The sequence below is a fragment of the Choristoneura fumiferana genome, chromosome 10, assembly GCF_025370935.1.
Source record: "Choristoneura fumiferana chromosome 10, NRCan_CFum_1, whole genome shotgun sequence".
Taxonomy (NCBI): domain Eukaryota; kingdom Metazoa; phylum Arthropoda; class Insecta; order Lepidoptera; family Tortricidae; genus Choristoneura; species Choristoneura fumiferana.
The window spans coordinates 3017953-3043958 of NC_133481.1; the positions used below are offsets into that span (position 1 = coordinate 3017953).

Here is a 26006-nt window from a genome sequence, read left to right on the forward strand (position 1 = left end):
CATAGTTACTTAAACGGAGTCAGAAACATGACGTGCTAGAGCATAAACGCCTTTTTCTAGCGTAAGAATATAGATTTTATTTTATGTAGTTGATTACAGCCAGTAATCTCATTGCAAATGTATGTTTATCTACACCCATTAGTATATCCTCCATTATGCGTTAAAACCACAGATTACGACAGCCACGACCATCATTACGAATATTGAATTCTATTATGACCACGGCAGTACAGCACGGGGGATACAGAAATCTATATCGTATGAGATTTCATACATCATTCATTACAGTTACAGTACAGGTGCAGCAGCGGGGCGTTCACCAGCAGGCGCAGGTCGTCGTCATCGGGCGCGCACCGGGCGCAAGGTCGTGGGGCAGACATACCTAGTACTCGTTGCAATGCAGGTCATTCTCAAGGGTTCGCGGAACACATGATAGAGGATTTAATATATGGATGTAGATAAAATATTTGTATGCAACTGTACGTAATTAGGCCTTAAAAACTCATGTGACTCTATTACGATACAGTTGCATAAACTACTATAATACTGCAAAACATAGCCCATTACACACGCACAAACGTCACGCCTGTATTCCCAAATGGGGTAGGCAGAGCACACGAAACGTTACCGGCTTCGGAACCACTTTTAGCAATTATAGGTTTAGTTAAGTTGACAAAAACGGTACAAATAGTGACAGGTTGCTAGCCTGTCATGATATAAATAAATGGCAATTGATAAATCTGAATTAAAACTTTACTTCCCTTTCTCTATACCCTTTATAGCGCAGAGAGATCTCAGCAAAATAGTAGCAAGTAGACCATTGAAAAAAGTAAAACGTGGTACATTAACATTTGGTAAAGTACTGATTTAATAATAAAATGCCCAAGTGCCGTGAACTGGTTGTCTTCTTCTATTCGGCACAATCTGTTATTCTCAGATTGCACATGTTTTTTTGTTTAAACATGTGCATTATTGAAAATAACATTTTTACTTAACTCGTCACGCATCAGAGACTACATTAGTCCCTAACTTTTTTGTGCGGGAAATGTCCTAGAGACTACCAAGTAGTCTTAAGGACATTTCCTGCACAAAAAAATTAGGTACTAATGTAGTCTCTAGGAGCGTGACGCTAATTTTATCTATAGCGTAATATTGATAATCTATACGTAGCTACATACGTAAACATACATATCTATATGTATATTCTAGGTAACATGCATAGGCGCGAGCTTTAACAATGAGAACTAGATGGCACCTCTTTCCATACGAACCAATACAAGTTCTGAGATACCCGTCTATCTCCTATATATACTGTAGTCTTTGGATACTACGTGTTGAATGTGTAACGCAGTTTTAATAAAAAATAACAGGATTAACCACATTAAGATTTACAGACCACAGAATTTACTAATATTATCTGACAGATGCGTTTCGCTCTTTCTACGCGTTACGCATGTCACCGCAACATGCGAAGAGTATTTAAGATTGCACAAATGATTGATTAAAGCATTTGTACGATTAAAATAACTTCTAGGATTGTATTCGAGAACTCATCTAATTCGTTAACCAAAATTCCTTGTTACAATCAGTTGTTTTTATTTTTTCAGAGACTAGTTGGTCGAGTGATCGAAAACTCTGACATTTGACATTGCAAAAAACATTTCATATTGTGTTCATGTGAAAAAAAGGCGGGAACCTTTGAGAGGGAAGGCGCGAATTTCTAAAAGAAATATTTATAATTATTAATATTCTGTATATATTGTATATTTTTAGGTGTAAATATCTGTACATACTTACGGATAAGTGTGTAAATATTACATAAGCTATAATGGGACGGGAGAAATCTAAAAAACGAAAAAAAAAAGAAGGTGCTGAAGACAGAGGGTCCTCCGCCGAGGACTCCGATTATGAAAACGATGCAGATAAGTACAGGCCGTACAAGGTAACAAATTATTCTCGTAAATATCCAGAAAATTCACAGAGGCGAGACTTCGTTGTGTTCCTCACACACCAATGCGCCGACAAGCCGTTTTCGGATGGCGATAAAGTAAACTTGTCCCAGGCCATAAGAAAATACGCCATATCGGGAGTGTTACATCTGAGGCCTATGAATAAGTATAAAGTGGCTATAACATTCGATTTGTCAAACAATGCCAACACGTTTTTAGGTCATAATAAATTCCTAGACGAATTAGGGCTTAACGCCTCAATCCCGCAGCAGACACAGAAGTTACTGGAGTTGTAAAATCTGTCCCAGTTGGTTTATCGAATAAAAATATATTCGCAATGATCGGCAGCTCACGAAACGTCATCCAGGTGCGGCGATTCATGCGCAGGGTGAGGGCAGATGGGGGCGAGGTCGCGTATATTCCCACGCAGACTGTCGCAGTAACGTTTGCCTCTACCCAGCTGCCTGAGTACGTGTACCTGGACTCATGGAGACACGAGGTGACGCAATATGTCCCTCCAGTTAAGCAATGCTTAAAGTGCCAACAGTTCGGACATATTGCTAAATTTTGCAAAAATAATGAGGTTTGCTCTATCTGTTCCGAAAATCACAATTATAAGGCCTGTGGCGCCGACAAACAAAATCCAGTTTGCGCCAACTGCAAGGGTAAACATATTGCAATTTCCGCGTCTTGTCCTATTAAAAAAACAAAATAGAAGAAACAAAATCAAATCCCGAACTGCAGCCTATGCCGATCTATTTAATGAAAAGTCTTTCCCCCAACTAGCGGCTAGGACAGCTGAAACCTACTTAGAGAATATGCTTAAAATCTCAATCATTTTAAATATGATCACGCAAGTGATCATAAAGCTAGTAGCTAATAAAAACGAATCGCCTATAAATACAGAAACAATACGTGCAGCGTTCCAAGGTACGATAAGAGGGAACGCTCAATCTAAAGCATAATGAACGCCCTCAAAATCGTACATTGGAACGCTCAGAGTATACTCCACAATAGGCACGAATTTACAAACTTTTTATATCAAGAACATATAGATATTGCGATCATTTGCGAAACCTGGTTAAAGCCTCATCTGAGGCTAAAGGTCCCTGGGTTTAACATAGAGCGCAATGATTGTGGTAACAAACATAATGGTGTATGTATTCTGATACATAATAGTATTGCATATAACAAAATTAACACATTTTTTGATGACTCTCTTCAAAATATTTGTATACAAATATCTGTTAATAGTAAACAAATTAGTATAGTAAGCTTTTATAGCCCTACAAATTGCAACCCAGTTTTTGAAAAAACAAAATTTGAAAATTTCATTAAATCTATACCCGAACCCATGATAATCGCAGGAGACTTTAATGCTCATCACACGTCTTGGGGTTGTTGTTCTACTTCATCACGTGGTCGTACTGTGTTAGATGTTGTTCGATGATAATTTTCTGGTACTTTTAAATGATGGCACGCCCACTACTGTGGGCTCAATGACTTGGCGTCCTAATGCGTTGGATCTAGCCATAGTTTCTCCATCGTTGGCTCCTCTTTGTACTTGGTCAGTCCACGACGATCCTCTGGGTAGTTATCATCTACCTGGAATAATCAATTTGGTTCTAAATAACAATGTAAATAATTTTGTAAATAATAACGTAAATGGAGTACATTTGCCCACTCACCCCATTTTAAAATTGGGGTGAATTGGCAAATGTATGCCGAGAAGGTGGAGTGTAAGTTAAATAACTTTCAGTTCGACTCTTACACGCCTCTTGAGGCCTACAATTTGTTCACGAATATCCTAATGTGTGCTGTCACAGAGTCCATACCGAATCATAAAGGTCCCTGTCCCATGACAAATAGTCCTAATCGTTTTTGTACTGTTAGAAAATCTAAGAAAAAATCTAATCTTCCATGTGGAATGATAAATGTTCCACAGCTGTTCAAAACTCCAAACAGGCGTACATCAATTTTAAACAAAATTTTACTTTAGAAAATTACCTAGAATTTAAGAAACTCCAAGCTAAGAAAAAACTTGTTATTAAAACAGAAAGACAAAATTCTTGGGCTGATCTTTGCACTTCTTTTAATCGGTTTACTCCATTGTCAGTAATTTGGCGCTTCATGCGCAAATTCAATAAAACTTATGTTCCTCGACACTCTAATAGTAATCATGAATGGATTCTAGATTTCTTGCAAAAATATACTCCTGATAGTGTGGAAAATGTAAGTAGTTTGTCTCTTGAATCCCCTTCCAGCCCGCACAATGATTATCTCATAAACTTATTTACCCTTGAAGAATTGAAATCTGCAATATATTCACGCAGGGATACTTCGTTTGGTTTAGATGGAATTCCATATATGATGTTCAAGAAACTGCCAGAGAGTTGTCTGATTATTTTACTAAATATTTACAATGCACTTTGGACAAAAAACGACATACCACCTGAATGGACAACTGATTGCATCATTCCTATATTAAAATCTGACAAACCTAGGTTTAATCCAGACTCTTATCGTCCTATAACATTGACATCATGCGCAGGAAAAGTCTTTGAACAATTACTTAAGCAGCGTCTTGAATATTATGTAGAACATAATGGATTGCTTCCAAACAATCAGTATGGTTTTCGTAGAGGTCGTTCAGCACGTGAAAGCATATCTTTGTTTCATTTAGATATACTGAAAAGCATCAAAAATAACAACAAACTTATTTCAGTGTTTTTTGATATTACTGGTGCTTTTAACAATGTAAATATTGATATTTTATGTACAGAACTGTTAAATATATGTATTCCACTTAAAGTTGTACAGTGGATTCAAAAATTTCTATCTTGTAGAAAAGTGTTTGTGAAGTATGATGGTGAATTGTTTGGTCCTCGACTATCTTCCATAGGAGTTTGTCAGGGTGGAATTTTATCCCCTCTGATCTTCATTCTGTATATACGTCGCTTAAATTTGGTAATGGGTCCTAATATCAAAAATTTACAATTTGCCGATGACCTTGTTGTATATTTATCTGGAAATAATTCTAACACAATAATAAATAACTTAAACTTAGCATTAACAAAACTCCATAATTACCTCTCTTATTTAAATCTCGCAGTTAATCCATCTAAGTCTAAAGTTGTCGTTTTTGGTCTAAAATCTAAAGCTACTTTGCCCTCTTTATTGTATAATAATACACCTCTGCCAATAGTCACAGATACCAAGTTTTGGGTGTCATATTTTGTCACAATTTATCCTGGAAAAAATATGCTGAGCATTTAGAAGTCAAAGCCAATAAAGCTTTTAATATCCTTAAGTCATTGCGTGGTACAAAATGGGGGGCTGACCCCAAAATATTACTTATGCTTTATAAATCTTTAGTTCGCAGTCATTTTGAATATGGGTTTATGTGTTTTGCTTCAGACCATAAAATTATAGAGAGTTTAGAAAAAATTCAAAATAAGTGCATGCGCGTTGTGACTGGAGCATTTAAAACCACTCCTATTGTTTCATTACAAGTAGAGTGTAATCTCCCTCCAGTAACAATAAGACTTGCATATTTGAAGGAAAGATTTATTGTAAAACTACATGCTGAATATGACAACCACCTTTAAAAGAACTCTTGAATATTAATCTATTGCCTTTCCAAAAATCTTTTTATGTTTTGCAGGGCCTATCTGAATTTAGCAGTTTTTTAAATCAAATTAGTATACATAAAAGCAATAACCACTTACCTTGTTTCGATGGGCCTTATGAAAGTAAATTTAGTCCTATAAATGTTGTGATTGATAATGGTCTCTCCAGAAAGGAACAAGTATATGAGAAATTAGCTTCATGGAATGGTTTTAAATTCATTTATACAGATGGATCTAAGAATGAGTCTAGTGTATCTTCAGCTATATACAACTCCGAAAACAAAATGGGTCTTGGTTTCAAAATAGACAAACATGCTAGTATTTTCACAGCTGAGGCATTCGCTATTCTTTGTGCACTGAAGCACATATCAAGGCAAAAGAGGCATGTAAATGGGTAATTGTCAGTGATAGTATGAGTGTATTAAAAGCTATAAAAAATAATAAAGTAAAATCTAATACAAATTATTTAATTTTCCTAATTAAAGATCTTTGGTCTGAGCTTCACTTAAAAAACAAATTTGTTATCGAATTCATGTGGACTCCTTCACATATAGGCGTATCTGGTAACGAAAATGTAGATTTCTTGGCTCAGTCAATTGCAAACTCTCCTCCATCTATTGATGTTAGTTTTGATGTCCTACTCCCATATACTGATGCTATTCCAATACTGAAACAAAGAATGTATGTTCAGTGGAAAAAACAATGGGATCATGTTGTGCAAGTAGAAAACAAGGGTTCTTGGTATGCTGCCTTAAATGTAAACTTACAATCTGTATCTTGGTTACGTAAAGGTAATATCTATCGTAATATAAGCTTTTACAGCACAATCTGTCGTCTTAGGTTAGGTCATTTTCGCCTCAACCATCATTTGCATCGTATGAAAATTATAAGTGATCCTCGTTGTGAATTGTGTCAGTCAAATGAGGATCAAACCATAGATCATATAGTCTATCATTGTTCGTCTTTCGGCATTCAGCGCCTTGTGCTGATGGACGAATTAATCCGCATTTACGGAGAACCACATCTGGTCCCGCTCTCTGTTCAAGAGCTGTTAAAGAATCATTCTACATATGAACCACTGTACAACTTCATTGTATCAACAGTAAAAGAAATATAATTTGTTTCATTAATGTACAAAGTTATAATATTGCTTCATTCTTTGTATATTCCTAATTTTCTATCGTTTCAGTGAGTGTAGGTTAGAGTTAGGTTAGTTTAAGTAATTGGTAAATCAACTGACAGGCGTCAAATCAGAGCTGTCAGACTATTTCCTTACAGGGATTTTTAAAGGATCATCTATGTAGGTTACATAGAAGTTTTAAATAATTATCTTGTATTTTCTGGATTGAATATTTATACACCGGACTTGACTATAACTGAAGAAGTTTTATTGGATGTGACAACATAGAAAGCAAACACTGAAGAAGTTTAACTGGATAAGACAATATAGAAAGAATACTAAAGAAGTTTAATTGGATATGACAACATTGAAAGAAATACTGAAGAAGTTTTATTGGATATGACAACGTTGGGAAAGAAAAATATTGAAGAAATTTTATTAAATTGACATGGAAATAATATATAGAAGTTGAAATAAATTATAAGTATTAACTGATGACGAGGCGATATGGTCCCTGACTTTAGCCTGTCCGAACGGACGAATTAAAAAAAAAAAAAAAAAAAAATGTGTTTCATGTCATCAGTGTCATCACGTAGCTAGCTCTTTTACTTGTTTTCGTAAGATACAATAGTTCTGTTTTATAATATCGGCAATATAATGTTGCTTTAGCAAGTGCATTCAACTCAACACTATTTAACCTAATTTCTGGTGGCTTTGAATTATCGACATCTATGTACCTTACGGCACATAGATGTCAATGCTTTGAATGATAATATCACTTACAAAGTTTCCGTATGTTGATCGTATAATTCACGATGGAGTCGTTATCAAAACAGGAGTTAATATCTACTATAACTAAGCAAGCGGATCAGATTAAACGCTATGAATCAAGACTTAGAGGTACGTATATTTCCCTGTTTTTCATCATTAGTGATAGAACCATGAGATGATGATGATGAATAAGGAACCATAAGGCTGCATTTCCACCAAAGATATGTGACGATGTGTTGCGAGGAATGTTTTTCACGAACCAATAGAAACACTTCATTTACCTATCCTCGCACAGCACATCTTTAGTGAAAACAGCTGAGCGGACGAAACTATGACGACACGATATGACAAAACGAAATGATACTATAGCATTGTGGGAAGCAAAAGAAAACTAATTATACATTTGGGTCAGTTAACTTTTTATTGTATCTGGTTGCCATTGTAATGTCTCCTGAGTCACTTAATAAAAGTATGATTTAATGGGGTCCAAATCCACTAAAAGTAATGATTTGTGGCAGTTTTAAGGCTCCTTTGTGGCTCATCTCCTAAGCATGCAAGTACAGATCTAGTGAACAATGTTTTTCCCTTTTTTTTTGGATAAGTTCGTATTTATCTTGCTTCTCAGTGGGGTTCAGTAAACTTCAGTAAGTTAGTTGAGAAAGCAAGATAAAAACGAACTTTTCGGACAAAATACATGGCAAGACATTATTCAATAGATCTGTAGTATATATCAGGGATGTTACGGAGTTCCGATTCTATTTCCGTTAAGTCGGAACTTCCGTTTGATATTAAACATCCTTTTCTGTTCCGGTTCCGTTACTTTTGAAACGGAAGTTATATCAGGTGTCAATGCTTACCGCGGCGACTGGACATGAGACCCGTAGATCAAAAACAAACAGAAGGCTAAATTATGTAACGTTTCTGACACTTGCAATCACAATTTTATGACAGTTTTTGTATTTGAAAACTATTACTTGATTGTGGTCACGAGTGTCAGACACGTTACGCAATAGACCTAACCTTATTATCTCGTCCACCTATCACTCAGGCTCTCGTTCCGGTTCTGTTTTCGGTTCCGATTCCGTTTCTGGTTCTGATAAACTAAATCGAAAACATCTGGTTCCGCTTTAGGTTCCGATAAAACCACATTTGTTACATCCCTGGTATATATTGCAAACATTTTTCTAAAAAAGTGTATGACTGGTCACTTAGGTCACGGGACAGAATAACGACACTAAAATGTTGATTGACCCATTTAACTCTCTCTGAGCTGAGTTCAACGTAATACAAATGGTGATTGTGATGAACATCAAAGAGTTTAGATAACAACCCTACAAGAAGTTAAAGTTTGAAGTTTTTTCTCCTTATAGATGTTGTTGCTGCTTACAAAGGATTGGCGAAGGAGAAGGAAGCTTTGGAAGTTAGTCTCAAAGCCTTAAACAAAACAGAAAGCACCAGCGAAGGAGGTAGACTACAACTATTAAGACTTGAATACCAAACATACCACAACAGTACCTGAGGTCAATCAACTTATGTCTCTTGAGTCACTCATTAAAAATATGGTTTCATGGGGTACAAACCCATCAAAACTGTTGTGGCTGTTATATTGAGTCAATCTCTTCATTGCTCATTGCTCAGTAAAGATACATTACAGATAAATATTTTTTTTAAGCACCTGTATTACGGTAGTTTCATGTTCAAAACCTGTATCACTGTTGGTTCCTGAATCACAAGACAGAACAACAACACTTAAAAGTTTTTTGACCCACCTGCAACTTTACAAATAATTCATATCCCTATCCACCACCACCACACTACACTAACACGTTTTGAACTCAACCAAAGTTCATCCTCAGAGCAAGATAACCGTTTACCATGCTACCAGATGTTAGACTTACGAACTAAAACAAACATTTAATTTTGTCTTGTAAATCCCCAAGTAGCAAATTTATTTTCTTGAACAAACTAACCACAAATATTTTACAAACTTTAACCGCCACTTAAAACTATCTTCAAAATTAATTTATTTACTTTATGGCATGTAGCCATAGCCATAGTAAAGAGAAGAAATTAAATTGACCAGTTCATCCATTAATAATAGATCCCACACTGTTATACCAAATTATTTCCATGCAGAGACATTCAGATGCCAAATAAATAAATAAAAAAAGTCTAATGGTTAACGTGAGCAAAGCCACGCTTAAACGCTAGTTTGTGAAATATACAAAGCTTTGTGTTTCCCACAGTGACTGATGACTCTGTGGCAGCTCTCACAGAGTCTCTATCAACTCTAACGGCAGAGAAATCTCGAATGGAAGAGGCTTTCCAAGCCGACAAGAAGGTTACTAGAGAAAAGGTATGAAATATTGTTGATTGTTTGCTATGGGCATGTGTGTAAAAAGTGTCTTGTGAGTTGTTACATTACTGTTGCTAGCCATAGGTAAATTTTGACGTGGTAAGAGGCTTATCACACTTGCGATTTGCGGGCGAGTTGAAAGCGAGGCAAACGCGCTGCGAGCTGCGAGTTTGCCGCGTCTAGAGCTGGAACGCCATACTAAATTTCCCGCTAGTACAGGATACAAAATTCAGAGCTATTGTCAAGAAGACATTAATATCTAAGGCGTATTATAAAGTTTTTTTTTATATCATGGACAGGGATATTTGGAAATAATTCTGATCCATATTGGCGATCCCTTTATTCAAATAGCGAACCTTCTGTGTTAAAAATAAAGTTGTGTTAAATACTTGTGATGTATAGATATCATTTAATAAGATTGTAAATCTGTTTAAAAAAAAATATACCTTGTTGAGTTTCTTGCCGGATTCTTCTCAACAGAGGTTTTTCTGAACCGGTGGTAGATTTTTTTTGACATTCATATTAAGTGAATAAAGAAAAGATATATTTTGACTTTTGACTAAGTAAGCAGCGAATTCGCCGCGAAAAAAAAATTAATTTTTAATATAAGCTTTTTTTGCTGACTGTACTTGCATGGTCACCCAAACTACATTTGCATACCAAATATCAAGTCGATGCCATTGACCGTTGAAGAGTTCCGTCCAGCGGAGACGATCCTGGCTGGGCTACCAGGATGTCACTACCAGATTATTGTATTGTCACGCAATTTACATAAGTATGCTAAATTCCAAGACAATCTGCCAACTTTAAATGGGTCAAATTTAACTTGCAAGATTTGAGATGTACGTATACATACATTGGACATACATTGCAAGTTCATAAAAAAGCTTTTAAAAATGAAAATTACTTTTGTCCTGCATTTCTAGTAGCCTTTCGCGACTCGTCCGGATCGCAACTCGTCCTGTTCGCATAATGGACTTGTTCATAATTCCTGCCAATCGCAAATCAGCCCGCGTTGTCATATCGTCTCTTTTGCAGTCGATTTGACAACAGGATGATCTGCGAACGGGTCCGTACGCGACGGAACCAAGTTTTCTTTTAATAAAAACTTGTCTAATGTTCTCTCCAGTATGAAAACATGATCTACACTCTAAGAGAGGAAACAAAAGCAATGATCCAACAGCATCAAGCAGAAGTCAATAACCTGAAAGCAAAGATAGCATATGAAATCCAGGAAAGAGAGAACGAGAGAGCTGATCATGCTGCCATGTTGAAGTAAGTATTTTTTACATATTATTTAGTGCCAATAAACATCTTTGTAAAGTTCTAAAATGAAGTTCTATCATTTAATTATTTACAGAGAATTACATATCAAAATCAATACGGAAAGAAAATCCAAAGAGAAGCTAGAAGACAAAGTTGGACTCTCAACCGAAGCTCAATGTAAGTTTTGTTTCTCCCCCTTTTCACCATCACTCAACTAAATAGACCCCTTAATATATCTTTTGCCATAATTTGTTATTTATTTTGTTAGCGTCTCAAGCGGAATTAGAGAAGCGTGTCCGCGACTTGAGTAGTTCTTTGGAAGCGGCGCAGAGACGGTTGCAGCGAGCGGAGGCGCGGACAGTGGAGACTCCGGCTCTGCTGGTGCGGCTACAGAACAAGCTGGCTTTGGTCGAGCAGTCGCACTCAGTCGCTATCAGAGAGGTAACAGGAAGCAGTTCAAATAGGTTAGAGAAGCGGGTCCACGACTAGTAGTAGTAGTTCTTTGGTAGCGGCGCAGAATGTTGCAGCGAGCGGAGGCATGGACAGTGGAGACTCAACGGGACAGAGACGGTTGCATCAGAAGTCACCAACCAAGCCAATTTGGAAAATGAATATTTAATTTTCCGTTTGGTCGTGTTTAAATTTGAACAAGAATTAGGAAAAAAACCGACTGCATTAAAAAACTTTGTGAAAATTTAAAAGTAAAAAGCGACTAGTAGTTTAGTTCAATAACGTAAAGTTTTTTATTAATAAATACAAATATCTCAGGATGAAGGCATTACTGTCATTTATATTAGGAACGTATTTATTTAGATTTCTGTGACTGCACACCATTCCTAATCAACCCATTCTGCAAACCAGGAGCAAATCAAAGTGAAACGTGCAGAGGAATCCGCTCGAAAAATCTGCGCACGCCAAGAAGAGAGGGTAGCTCTGCTAGAAGGCAGAGTGGCTGAGCTGTCTGCCACCGTCGGGGAGTATGATGCGAGGAGGCGGCGCGACCAACAACTCATACAGCAGTTGCAGGACGCCATGAATGGAAAGCTGGTTGGGGAGATACGTGCCAGTGTTGCTAGTGGTAAGAAGATTTAGTTGATTTAGGCGTTACATTGCGGAGGTCCATATCAACACACTATTAACCTTTTATACGGGAAGCTGCGTTTGTACGACATACAAACAAACATACATTCAAATATTTTAAATGGCTATCCGGCGGGATGTGCCCTTTTTACGGCGCTTAACCATAACCGCTTATAACCATTTTTTAAACAATAACGTTCCTAAACAAATAAATAAATAAAATTGTCCTAACAGCCCTGTCACCCATCTAAGCCGTTGTGCCTTGTAGTATCTGGCAATCTTCCTCAAACTAATCTATTGTGACATAATACCTAACTACAAGACTGCGGAATCTACTTGTGACCAATTCAAATCAATACCCCACTTCTATAATTTCAGAAGAGCCTCAACAAAAAAGTGAGACTGACAACGAGAAACTAGCAGACAGTGAATACCTACAGACCTTAATAGACAAAATACACATCCTCAAAAAGGAGTTAGTGGCCGAAAACGAGAAACTAGGGAACCCCATCGACTTGACATCCATTTTCAAAATGGACGGCTACGAAAACGTACACACCAAGTGTATAGAGGAGTTTGAAAATCTGAAGCTGGAATTTGAGAAGTATAAAGCGCAGAATGTCAAAAAGGATGAGAGTGGGGATGTGAAGAACGAGATAGCTAATTTGAAGAGTGAGAGACTGTTGCTGAAGGAGAAGTTGGAGACTTACGGAATGATGCTGGAAGACGAAAGGTTGGATAAAGCAGATACAGTAAAAGCTTGCGAAGAGGTACAGTATATTTTTCAAACTGTAGTTATACACTGCCCTAAAATAGAGAAAGGACCCATACTTTAATATTACTCATCTCTTGTATTAGTGTATGTGGTATAGTAGGCATCATGTTGAGGAATTGGATTCGATTCCCAACCCCAACTTATTTTGCTACCTTCATATGGGTGTAAGATGAAAAGTTTATTCACTGTTCATTACTTTTCTGTTATAAAATAATACTTAGTTCTTGTAGTAACGAAACGGCTTGTAGTAACGGAAGCCACATATTTTAACCAAGGTGTAGAGTTCGTGAAGTTAAGGCTTGTAGAGTTTGAATAAATAGTGTTAGAATAGAAGCTTGGTTTGGCTATTTTTGCAGTGCAAGCCATAGTCTCGTCTTGGCAACATTTTACATGAAAATGTTTTTGTTGGATTCTTTCGCAGAAACTGAAAACCCAACAGGACTACCACAAGGAAATAGTTGCTGATCTGAAGACTCGTATCCAGAGCTTGGAAAAGCAAGTGGTCACCCAGCGGGACAGATACGCGGCGTTACTGGACGAGACTGACAGCTACATACGCGCCAAGAATGACCGCTCCAGGAAAGTCAGCGTGGAGAATTATAAGGAAGGACATGGGTTGTTGACGGTGAGGTTCAACTGCTATTGCTTAAGTTTTGCGGGTAGGACCTGAGCAAGGTCCGCCTGGAATGCTTGCACCGTCTTACTCGCCAATCCTGCCACCAAGCAGTGATTCCCAGTAGTAGTGTTGATTGAATTAGGCATCCTGGAGAGTGAGAGAAGCGTGAGTTAGGTAATCATCATTCTAGCCGCTAGATCTAGCCTTTGCGGGGCCCAAATTTGAGCTTCTCTGCTTGAGAGAATATAGGTTAAAATACGAGGCCGCACGGCTCTCGGCGAGTTAAGTACCCAAATAAATGCTCTGACAATTTTTAAACACCTTCCTATCAAATTAATATGTCGATGAAACTGAATTTTAAGGTTGATAGACATTGTTTTCTGACATGTCTTCGATAATCAATTTTAGCGTGGGTATGTCTGTCTGTCTGTCGTGCGGGCGTGCGTCGTGCGTGCGTTGCGTGCGTGCGTGCGTGCGTGCGTGCGTGCGTGCGTGCGTGCGTGCGTGCGTGCGTGCGTGCGTGTGTGTGTCAGACCTGTGGTAAAACGATACTTATTTACTTTTTATCCTGCTATTCCCAAGAGATCTCTGAATGAGTGTAATGTTTGCAGGACGTGATGGCACCGCCGCATATGCTCCACTATGCGCACGAGTTGGCCAGAAAGGATCTCGACATATCACAGCTCAGGAAAGAGAAACATATCCTTGAGGGACAGTTCAGGTACTTAACACTGTATACAGGTTGTCTTCCAATTATTACGGAATATTTCTGAAGGTGCATCACTTTTTGGTGGGTTACTTTGACTGAAAGCCCCTGTACAAGCTTTTTTTAACGGATTTTTTAAATGCAGTCGCTCCTTGGGCACGATCGCATTTGTACAGTCGAGTTCATAAACTTGTGAGCAAAAATTTGATCAAAAATATCTGAACGACTTTATTGTTAACAGCGTAGAAGCGTGACTCTGACTCGGATGTTTATTCGTTCTCTTAGTTCTTGTATGCTTAGATGGGACTAGGTCAATCATCCCATAATTTATTTGTTACATTTATGTACCTGCACATATATTTATGATGCCGTCCCTGTTTATTCGAATAAACTAAACAGGGATGGCATCACAACACAAGTATCTGTCGCATGAAATACCAGGTACTTATCAGAGAGCGGTGCTCACAACGATCGTGCCTTGCTTACCAATTACCAATATATGACAACTAGCGCTGGCTCCCATACATTGTTTGTGTTTTATTTTTAGGGATCACCAACGTGAGGCTACCATAGAGAAGGAGCGGTTTAAAGAAGTTGTAAGGACACTGAAAGAAGAAATTGACAGGTAATTTAAAAAATACTATTTGCTATTTTAAGACGAGGCATTCGAAATCATTACCACGCTACGCCTACCACTTCTGCCACCCGCATAGGGATAAAAAGCAAACAATAACCAACTTAGAATGGTTGAATTTCCCCGAAGCTGTTATTTCAATGTTCAATATCTCAATCTTCTCTCTCAAGTTCTCTATCTCCGTCTGTTTGAGAGCTACGATGCCTCAGACTGATAGATGGACAGACATTGGTGTCAAACTTATAACACCAACTCTCTTTTTGCGTCGGACGTCTAAGGGCGGCCACATACATTCGGAAATCCGTTTCGGAATTTCGATTAGAAATATCGATTTTGGATATCGAACGCAGTAAATCCATACAAATCTATGGATCTACCACATACATACAGTAGTTTTCCGTTCGAAGTTTTCTCTTGATTCGGAATTCCGCATGGTGGCTTGTGCGGTCTGTGTGTCATGTATTTACGGAATCCCGAATCGATATTTCAAATCGAAATTCCGAAACGGAATTCCGAGTGTATGTGGCCGCCCTAAAAGTAGGCAAAAATCGAATGCCTTGTCTTAACAATTATCGTACTTGTACCAAATGCCGTATAGACTGAAGCGCTGACGACCGCAGTCGCATTCATCATCTCTTTCTACCCTTATCTTATGCCATGTAATAGAAAGAAGTGGCGAAAACGATTGTGATTTCAAGTATGTTAGACATAAAGCCTCAGAACGACGAACTCATAAACAAAGACACTCCATTCCAGATTAAGAAGAATCCAGTCTCGCGAAGGGGCGAATCTCGAATATCTAAAGAACGTGGTGTTGTCGTACCTTACGTCGACGAACTTCGACGATCGCTCGCACATGCTCAACGCTATAGCCGCGGTGTTGCACTTCACTAAGCACGAGAAGAACCTTGTACTATCAACGCCACGCGTTGAGCTGTAGTCTTGTATTTTTAAAATTACAAGATAAGGTTAAAGAAGAGAGACCTCGAGCGGCGTCATCGTGAGAGTTGCGAGCAACCGGTGGATGCAAGTGGCGAGTTGTCGTTCATTGTGGCGTTCTAAGGGGGAGGCCTTTGTTCAGCAGTGGAGTGGACGTCTTCCGGCTGATAATGGTGGTGATGATGAAGGTTGAAGAAATCTAAAAATCAATAATACACCTAAGATCATATAGTGTAAACTTAAATAACCAAAACTGTACACAGTCAACGTCATAAATAAGTGATCACTTTTGTACCTTGTCATTTTAACGTCATGTTTGAAAAGCCGTACGAAATTGTGTATCGACTGGAAATGACAAGTATAAAGTGTGAAATTGAATTGTGTGTGTGAAGTGTGGTATTTTGACTATGAAAATGTCAAGGTAGAAAAGTGATAAGTGTATTTATGATGTTGGCTGTATTTAGGGATGGTATTTTTTCTTCACATTTAAATGGGACCAAACTGGAAGTATATACAAAAAAACAATTATCCGAATCGGTTAGTGCAAATTGTGGATTACAAACTTAACACACACCATTGAATGGTTTCAAAGTCAAAGCCAAAGTCAAAATATCATTTAGGCTTTATTTATTCAATTTAGGCTATGACAAGCACTTATGAATGTCTAAATAATCTACCACCGGTTCGGAAAAAAGTCTGTTGTACAGATTCGTAGGTTTGTACAGATTTACTCACGATGTTTTCCTTAAAAAATTAGTAGAAGTAAAAAAAAAATAATTTCGAAAACTTAGAGGACCCGGATTCGAACCCACGATCCACTGCTTGAGCGGTTGTAGGTCAAACCACTGAGCCACCAGGGCTGTTAATTTATTTCTTGCAAATTTTTTTTTTATTTTTTTTTTTTTTTTTACTGTTTATACAAGGTTTCTTAAAATTCATCCAGAGTATTTCACCGCATTTTGTTAGTTTCACTGAACACTTCTAGATTTTTTTTTTGATAATTTTTGATGAAAAGTTTACTCCCTCCTTTGACCATAAAGAAAAAATCCTGAAAAGCATTTGCTCAGGTTTTCTGTCAAATGCTGAAATATGCAGAATAAATTTGAGACACCATGTAGTTATGTATTAGCACCGTAAGTTTGTTTAGCCCTCACGTGCTTTGAGCAACTGCGGTTGCCTAATATATTTTAGCCAGCCAGACATACACTGCGTCGCTGTTGCAGCGCAAGACAAGAGCAATTCATGGCCGTTTTCTTTTTCACGCGTGCAGCTGAGTGGGTATTTGATTTTAAATATATGATAATGTGATAGTAATGTAATAAAAAGTATTATTCAGCGTCTATGGTTACTCTATGACTTAGTACTGTGTAGTCTTTACATTATTTGTCTTCCTAAGATATTAGAAATGAAAGAAAGAAAGAAATCATTTATTGCCACAAAGAAAAAAAAAAACAGTTGAAAAAAGAAAATGAAAAAGTGTTTCAGTTACACTGGATGGAAAACCCGTATGTTCTGGCTACATACATGAAAGTGCTACTAACTAGATCTGTGTTGTAATGCGAGTAAATCGCCCTTCGTTAGGTTTTTTTTATTTCAATCACGGAAATCGTAAGGCATGATAATCGGAAGACATAATGCTTCGGATTATCACGTCGTACATTATTGCGCGTACATTATTGGTTCCCTGCTAGTTTGGTACGGGGTGATAATGCACGACATGATAACGGTATTTGACTATTTTGTATATGTTTTATAAATTAAAACTACACAATGCCTGCTATCGAATAGAAAAACAATTTTTAAGCTACCTTTACAAATAACAAAGTTATAAAGGTTTGAAAAAATCCAATTTTCAACCGATTTAAATTTTCTCTTCGCTAAACACTATCTTTATATCTATATTTTCATAATAATATTAAGATATGGCAAAATCAGGAGTTGTCAAATACCGTATCCGTGCACATAAGCACGGATTATCAGGCCGTGCATTATTTAATCGTGCATTAACAAGTCGTACATTAACTACACCCTGTCTGTGTGTCTGTGTGTGATATCACGAAATATCACGCTGCATACATTGCACGGACTGCTCGAACTCGCTTGGTATATAGGTACGTATTTTATTAAACATTTTTTGATTGCGATTAAGTTTAAAATTTCGACATGAGGTCTAAGAATGAATAGCTTATTAAAGGTTGTTGCGTTCTGCGTCCCGTAGAAAACATGTTAAGAATAACCTAATCGCGAGACGTTTGAAATATTTATTGTAATTCAGGTTTTTTATAATGTATAGAAAGTATGTTGAACTCTAATCTTTTAATCTGTTGTTGTTTTGTATTACGTTAAATACATTCCTATTTTTGAATCAAAAGCTTGTTTTATTGCGCTAATAGTAGTTCTCAATTCACAAGTTGGATGTAATCTCACTAAAGACCTGATTCGCCAAGCTTTGATACATTTTATGTGCCTGATATTGTGATGCCGCCTCTGTTTGTTTTGTCTGAATAAACAGAGACGGCATCACATTTATCTGTCACATAAAAGTAATAAAAGGTTATAAATGAAACACAACACACATTGAATAAAGCTACTGCTAGACTAATTTTCAACTATGGAGTGTATGTAGACTATTGCAGACCAGGGGTCGGCAACCATTTGAGTTGGAAGAGTCAAAAATTACAATTAAAATTTCAAAGTTTTTAAAGAGCCACAATTTTTTTTCTTGCCAACAATAGTTAGTACTTGTATAAATAAAGTTTGGAACTAAAGAGCTTCACATCCAAAGAGCCACATGCTCGTGAGTCGCGGTTGCCGACCCCTGTTGTAGATGGAAGAACAACAATCTCTGTGTATGCAAAGTGCCCGTCGAAAGGTTAAATAAGCGAGTTACAGCAAGAGGGTAAATTTTAAAGGAAGCTTTAAAGTATAGTAATAAACACAGTAAAATCACTCAATAACGTTTTAAACGGATCACAATTCAGTCTCCGTTCACGTTTTCTCACAGCATTTATTTTAAGGCCTTCACTAGTTGCGGTTTGCAGGGACCAAGTGCACGGCACGCCGGGTGACACTCTTTCCCGGCCCAAATAATACCGGTATGGAAATACAGACCCTTTTTCGTGTACACGCCTATAGAAGATCCTGTCAGTTTCTATGGGCGTGTACACAAAAAACAGGGCCGGTATTTCCATGTCGGTATTATCTTGGCCGGGAAAGAGTGTCACCCGGCACGCCTATTGAAAAATAGTACGAGCAGCGCTAATTCATTGGGAGCGCCAAAGTTCGCATACTCTTCGCTAGTCATACCGTAATTTTTGTCCGAATCGTCGTTTGTCATAATTTTTTTCCCGCTAAAACCTTAAATTTTTTGAAATTTTAAATGGTCATACTATAGGTACTATAGATATAAGTTAGGTAGTTTTTATAACAATTCTAAATAGATATAGGTTAGGAGGTCAATTCTGAATAATTATTGGACAGTTATGACAAACGATCATTCTGACAAATATTAAATTTGGACTTTCAGTAAGTATGCGAGCCGATATGGACCCTAATTCATTAGAGCAGCATCAGGCAGAGCTGCCTCGACCTGAAGCAAACAGCCTCAGTTTGAGGCTACTCGCTCTGAGGCATACGCTCGAGACACGTTGCGGATCAATATGAGGCCTGTCGCCGAAATCGAAGATCGAAATCGAAGTTCGTATCGTCCCGTCCCTCTCACTCTCGTGTTAAATAATATTAGCGCCAACGGGACGGCAAGATACGAAGTTCGAATTTTGCACTTCGTAGTATAATCCAGGTTTCCCCCCTACCGTCTGGCCAGCCTTTTAACTCCGAAAAATTCCTTAGCAAAAAGCAACTGGAAGGAACCCCAAAAAAAGGTGTTATGCAATATTCAGAGCATAAACAGCCGTGTGCGGATGGAGTGCCGACCTCAGGTGTGCGTATAAAGTTTTTACGATGCTGCATAAACCCGTCCAATCATTTCCATGATGCGCCACGAGTAAAAATAAGTTACGATATGTGTGAGAATGCGGTTGGAGTTAATTTTACGCGGGTTCCATTAAACAAGGTAGCGGGGTTCTTTGTAAGTATGACGCCTTTGCCCTGAAGCCCTCTCATTCTGAGGGGAGGCCTGTGCCCTGCAGTGGGACGTATATAGGCTGGGATGATGATGATGATGATGATGACGCCTTTCCCGTGTACAATGGAGGTCAACGAATTCAACGATGTCTTTAGACTTACTACCTTGTCGTTGTCACTTGATGTTCAACTTTTGTATAAAATTGTCAGCAATTGTAGCTATGCACCTACAGTGACAAAGTACTTAAACTCGTAAGTCCTGACTTTTTTTTATCATACATAGTTCGATAGACCAAGGCGAGAATTCTAAGTGTTATGATTTTGAAAATTACTTAGGTACTTAAATTTGAAATTCATATTTCATTGAAAAAATTGTAATCCACCAAGTACATTCGGCAGTTATTCTCACAATGGATTTGTACTTCGTGAAGTACACGGGCACTTAAGAGGTTATTGGGATGTTTCACAATCCATTGATTAGTGTTAACTGACGGTTAAATGTGATGCCGTCTCTATTTGTTTTGTTCGAATAGACGGAGAAGGCATCACATTTAACCGTCAGTTAACACTAATCAATGGATGGTGAAACAGCCCCTAAATGTAAAGACATCTCGACCTCGACTGTATACATTTGGGCAGACCTAAATGTTGGACCACGTTAAATCGTTTTAACTCTAATCAAGTTAGATAAATTGAAAAATCCCCAACATTGTCATTTCAGAGCACAATATCTCAAAAATAGCTGAACTGATTTTGATGGCCCGAAGGCTAGAGTGAATAGGCTGTTACTGAACCAGTGAGATGTATACACCTTTGGCCTCATCTGCACTTAACACCAGGTGAGATAGGGGTTAATCACGGAAATAAAAAATAAATTTTCGAATATTATGAATTTCAAAAAAATTCAGACGTGTAGGCCCAGCTTTGAACCCTCTGCTGCCGCAATTGACCGGCAAAAGTTTCGGGCAGGTACTGTACTAATATTGTTTTATAATAATTCTTTCGAGGTGTAGCGACAGTGGCGCCTCAGCGACCGGTAAATGTCAGTGGTGGTAGCGGCAAAATCTCGCATCTATCATTTAAAATGACAGTGTAGGGTGACAATGAAATAAGTAAACTACCGATATCTGAGAAATATATAATATTTAGAGGGACCAATGAGGATTTCTGTGACGGTATCCGTTCATTTCGCAACTAACGTTTGGCAACCTGATTAATTTCGCAACTTTTCATTTAGAAAACTCTAAAACTGAAAATATTTCAGGATTTATTTCAGGGTCATCGTGTAGAACCCTTTAGGTTAGGTTAGCTTTATAAAAAACCTGAAATATTTACAGTTTCAGAAATATTAAACAGTTGCGAAATGAATCAAGTCGCCAAACGTTAGTTGCGAAACATTAGTGAACCTAACTAAATGAGTTAAAATAAATAAATATTATGGGACACTGAAACCAATTGAACCAACAGGTCGATTCACAACAGCTGGCACGAATGGTTTGAATGAGTGAATGAAAGAAAGGAAACAAACAAACAAAGAAACTTTATTCGTGCAAACATAAGAACAATGAATAAAAAAATAAAAAATAAATAAGAAAAAAATAGTTTTATGTATGCCACGAAATGAAAGTATCTGTGTGTTCCTATTTGAATACACTACACACAAAGATGAAAATGTCAGCATCTGTCATTTTCCTACAAAAATGTCTAACTGACTATACTTTCGTTCAATCCATTCGTGCCAGCTCTTGTGACTCGACCTGTAGTCCCAAACTAAGCAAAGCTTGTACTCTGGATACTAGGCAACGGATAAACATACTTATATCGATAAATACATACTTAAATACATATTAAACATCCAAGACCCGAGAACCCCGGCCGGGAATCGAACCCGGGACCTCAAGCTTCGTAGTCAGGTTCTCTAACCACTTGGCCATCCGGTAGTTAATCGCAAGCAAGACTGTTTAGAAAAAAATTAAAAGAAAACCACAAATATAGTACAGTCCAGTATCCAGCCTAGAAACTTAACTTAGCAAAGTAGCTGTTACCCGCGATTCCGTCCGTGTAGAATGCGTTTATCGCTATCCTGCGGGAACTACGCCATTTCCGGGATAAAAACCATCTTATGTCCTTCCCGGGGAATCAAATTATCTGTAACCCGAATCTAATTTAATTCGGGTCGGCAGGAACTGCATGAACTCACATTATTTTTTTGCATCTACAAGGTGTTAATTAAATAACTGAAACCTCAGACACTCCAAAAATATTTTTTCATTTTAAGTAAGTTGATTGATTTTATTTTTAATATCTTCATTATTTTAAAAGATATTGGTGTGTTTTGCTAAGCCAGCAATGCTAAATTTCTAACTCTACACCAAAGATCTTCCAATATCTCTTATTTTCTTCTCTTTCCTATTTATACTGTGTGTTTTACTGTGTTTTTGTTGTGATGTAGTGTGTTTTCTTGTCAATAAATGTGTGAGTTTGATTTGAGTTTTGTATCTCTATTCTTTGCTCTACACTCATGATTTGTTTTGACGTTTTTAGAAGAAAATCACGCAGTGACAGCAAACCGGCCAGTATTAAATTATCGAAATACCTAGTATGCAACCTCGCTAAAATATTTAACTTGACTGGGCACAAAAAAAGGGATTTAAAAACACAACCTGATTTAAAACATAGTGTAATCGATTCTACTCTCGATTCTGGGCAAACTACTTTCTAGTTTTCAGTTATTTAATTAACACCTTGTATAGACGTAGCTATCATAAGGTCGCGGGTGAGCAAAATATTTTTTTTACTTCATTTAATAAAAGCTTATTAAAATATTTCTCCAAAACCCTATGGTCACCGCAGCCAGTACAAGCAACTCTTTTGTCCCTTAACAGACTCCCGCGGCTTGATTAATTAACAAACCAGACAATACCTCTTTACGCTAATAACGCCATTAATCAATTGTCTGTGTCTCAACTTGAACAGCTTTGAGCAAAATTGTCTCTAAATGCCGCCAAATCTGAACATAAATAGGTTCGAACTTTAGTGCGGTTTATATAAATTATACTAGTTGCCGCACGCGACTTGGACTGCACAGAGTCCGTTTATCGCTATGAACTATGCAATTTTCCGGGATAATAAACTAACCATAAAAATCTATTTTTAATACATGCTTTTTTGTTGACTGTACTTGCATTGTCACCCAAACTACATTTGCATACCAAATTTCAAGTCGATGCCATTAACCGTTGAGGAGTTTTCTGTCCTGCGGAGACGATCCTGGCTGGACTACCAGGATGTCACTACTAGATTATTGTAGTGCAACAAGATTTACATAAGTATTCCCAATTTCAAGTCAATCTGACTACTGGAAGTTGGTCAAATTTAACTTGCAAGATTTGATTAAAGACAGACAACGGCACAGGTGAAACTAAATAGTCTAAGGGGCTGTTTCACCATCCATTGATTAGTGTTAACTGGTAGTTAGGTGTGTGCCGTCTCTATTTGTTTTGTTCGAATAGACGGAGATGGCATCACATTTAACCGTCGGTTAACGCTAATCAATAGATGGTGGAACAGGCCCTAAATAAAAGTTTGTAAAAAGTACTTACCTATTCCATCCAAATTTATTCTAGAGTTTTTGTGCGCGTTATCCACTAAGACCACCTGGTTGCGGTGCTCAAAATAATCTAAACGCTCTCTTATTGCTAATTATCGCTTATCTCTAACTAATGGTTTTTAGACCTAAGTCCAAGACATACAATGGTGATTTACCAGACATCCCCCCTTGTGGCACTCCTTTGCGTAGAGTCACAAAGTTTAATTACATACTTGGGACATTGGGTAACAGAGGACCTTAAGGACACTTGTATGTATTTATGTATGTAAACTCTTTATTGCACATAAAAATAAAAATACAAATACACAGAGAGGAGAACAAAGGCGAGCTTATCACTAAAAAGGGATCTCTTCCAGCTAACCTAGTTAGGAGAAAACATTTGGTTATATAGAGGATAAGCAGACAGTGATGTGAGTGAGTGAGTTACTTGTGACATTGAAAGGGAGCGCAGGCAGGTCATTGGCCGTCACTGAAGAACTAAAGGTGACGCTCTTCAAAGCTTACTGCCAATCCTTCTGCACGTGCAGTCTGTGGGTGGGCTTTACGCAGCGTGCGTACAACGACCGTACCAGTACAATACGTAACGCATTCAGGATGCTGCCATCAGCCCCATGGCTGCCGCGTCATTGCAGTGCCTCGGCGATGTTTGAGCAGGTGCAGCAGCTGCGTCTTTAGCCCATGTAGCGCCATTGTGCAATTATTATTTTAGCGCCATCTAGGAAGAGCGCGGTCAAAATGGAATAGGTACAGTCAAGGGCAAAGATATCGACACGGCCAAATTTGCAAAAATATGTCACGGCCTTAATGTTAAGTGAATAAAGTCGTGTATACATATTTTTGTAACGATATCTTTGTCCTTGACTGTACAAAGTGCCGCGGCCGGCGCCCCTAACATCGCTGCGCCCGTGTGCAACGCACACCCTGCACTATGGGTAAAGACGCCTCTGTGGTGCAGGTCGACAGCTTTGCGGCTATTATTCGAATGAGGTGCGCCTTCTTACAAAGTCGATGGCGCGGCAGCCTTAACAGCATCCTGGCAGCGCTATCCGAGAGGTGGGATTCGCCTTTGCTCCAACGGCGGGTAAAGCTACACGCTCCCGGTTAATTGTTACTTGTTTCTATTATTATTATTTTATTTTATTAATATAGATTACAATAAGCACTAACACAATGTTTTAAGGTCTTTCTTTTGTATAATTACAACTTAAGATGTTGTTAAAACCAATACCTATGGATACATGGTAATCTACATTAATTGAGGTGAAGTAGATACCTATGGGGAATTCCCCGAATTTTACGTTAATATTCACGGTATTTGACACTGACAATGACATAGGTGTCAAAAAAATTCAAATAAAAGTTATTTTTGAGCCATTTAATAAAAAAAAGTTATTTTCGAAATTAAAAATATTAAACTGAAAGAAAAAAAAATGTTCCATGTAACTACGTCTCTATCAATTACTGAATTAGAAAATTAGGTTTCTGATCACTGATTAAAAACTGTGTAAAATTGTGTATCATACCTATCGTATATTTCTTTCGGTTTTTGCGTAATGGAGTCCCATTTCCCTAAATTAATTATGACTAAATATAGCAAAAGAATTAACCAGCGTATCCCAAACATACTGTTTCCACACTCGCCAGCGGTTCCCAACCTCTAAAGCCATTATCCCCCCAATTCTCGAGCTCGTTTCAATTACAACAATTCCTTTTTTCGTGGTCCCGTGCCAACGCCCAGGATGTTTGCGCGGTTATTATTGTGGGGTTAGTTGGAAAATACTTTCTCAAAATACTTGGTGATGGAATTGGTAAAAATACTAGCAATTTATAAAATTATCAAAGGATTTTATTTTTATGCGTTTTAGTGACATGTTATAATGACAGTACGTAGAGTTATGCAGATGCACTCTTGTCGGTGTGGTGTTTACTTATGTGATTCAATTAAGAGTAACCATGGTTTTACTAATACTTAATTGACACCTAGTTGTAATGGAGCTAAATATGAATGCCAACTTTACTACTACAAAACTACAAAGGATTGTAAACACTATTCTCAAAAATATAATATTGTCTTAAAAGGAAGATAAAACGTCTGACCGTTGAACAATTTAGAATTTTGTGTATATTCGAAATCTGTGTTCAACATGCATACAAAGTTGTCAAAGTCAGTGTAGAACACGTTCTAATGTTTTTTTTTAATTCTTTTCTGTTCTCTGCGCAGAATGTTATTTAAATTTTTTCGATATAGTGCCCAGTACCATACAGCGCTGGAAAGTGCACATTCGTGATATTGTTCGTGAAGTTATAATTCGCGTATTAAAGTAGGTAACTACTACACGCCACTACACGGGTAGAGAAGTAAGCTTTTGATTTTTATATTTATACATTTTATTTTTAGGAGGATTTAGTAAATCTATGAAAATAGAAAGTTTTTGTCAAGTGGCGACCACGGACCAGAAGACGCAGCGTTGG

The 26006-nt window shown here is 37.7% G+C and overlaps 2 protein-coding genes and 2 pseudogenes across 3 annotated transcripts in view; 3 read left to right on the plus strand and 1 right to left on the minus strand.

Annotated features, from left to right (window-relative positions):
* Positions 1-26006, minus strand: part of bru3 (CUGBP Elav-like family member bruno 3) — a 1256451-nt gene that overhangs the window by 1186077 nt on the left and 44368 nt on the right. The window lies entirely within an intron of this gene.
* LOC141431716 (uncharacterized) lies at positions 1757-2914 on the plus strand (annotated as a pseudogene).
* On the plus strand, positions 5560-6775 carry LOC141431678 (uncharacterized; annotated as a pseudogene).
* Positions 7412-17032, plus strand: LOC141431830 (GRIP and coiled-coil domain-containing protein 1-like). Its single transcript, XM_074093032.1, has 12 exons — positions 7412-7598; positions 8840-8935; positions 9716-9825; positions 10955-11100; positions 11186-11268; positions 11360-11532; positions 11953-12169; positions 12550-12941; positions 13368-13571; positions 14174-14283; positions 14816-14893; positions 15659-17032. Exons 1-12 carry the CDS (start codon positions 7514-7516, stop codon positions 15840-15842), a joined length of 1878 nt encoding a protein of 625 aa, XP_073949133.1. The 5' UTR covers positions 7412-7513; the 3' UTR covers positions 15843-17032.

What these genes read in the sequence shown, in the direction of transcription:
- LOC141431830 (XM_074093032.1), top strand. Translation starts at nt 7,514, where the DNA reads ATGGAGTCGTTATCAAAACAGGAGTTAATATCTACTATAACTAAGCAA. An exon ending in CTATGAATCAAGACTTAGAG is followed by an intron (nt 7,599 to 8,839) that starts GTACGTATATTT and finishes TTCTCCTTATAG; the next exon opens with ATGTTGTTGCTGCTTACAAA. An exon ending in ACTCAGTCGCTATCAGAGAG is followed by an intron (nt 11,533 to 11,952) that starts GTAACAGGAAGC and finishes TCTGCAAACCAG; the next exon opens with GAGCAAATCAAAGTGAAACG.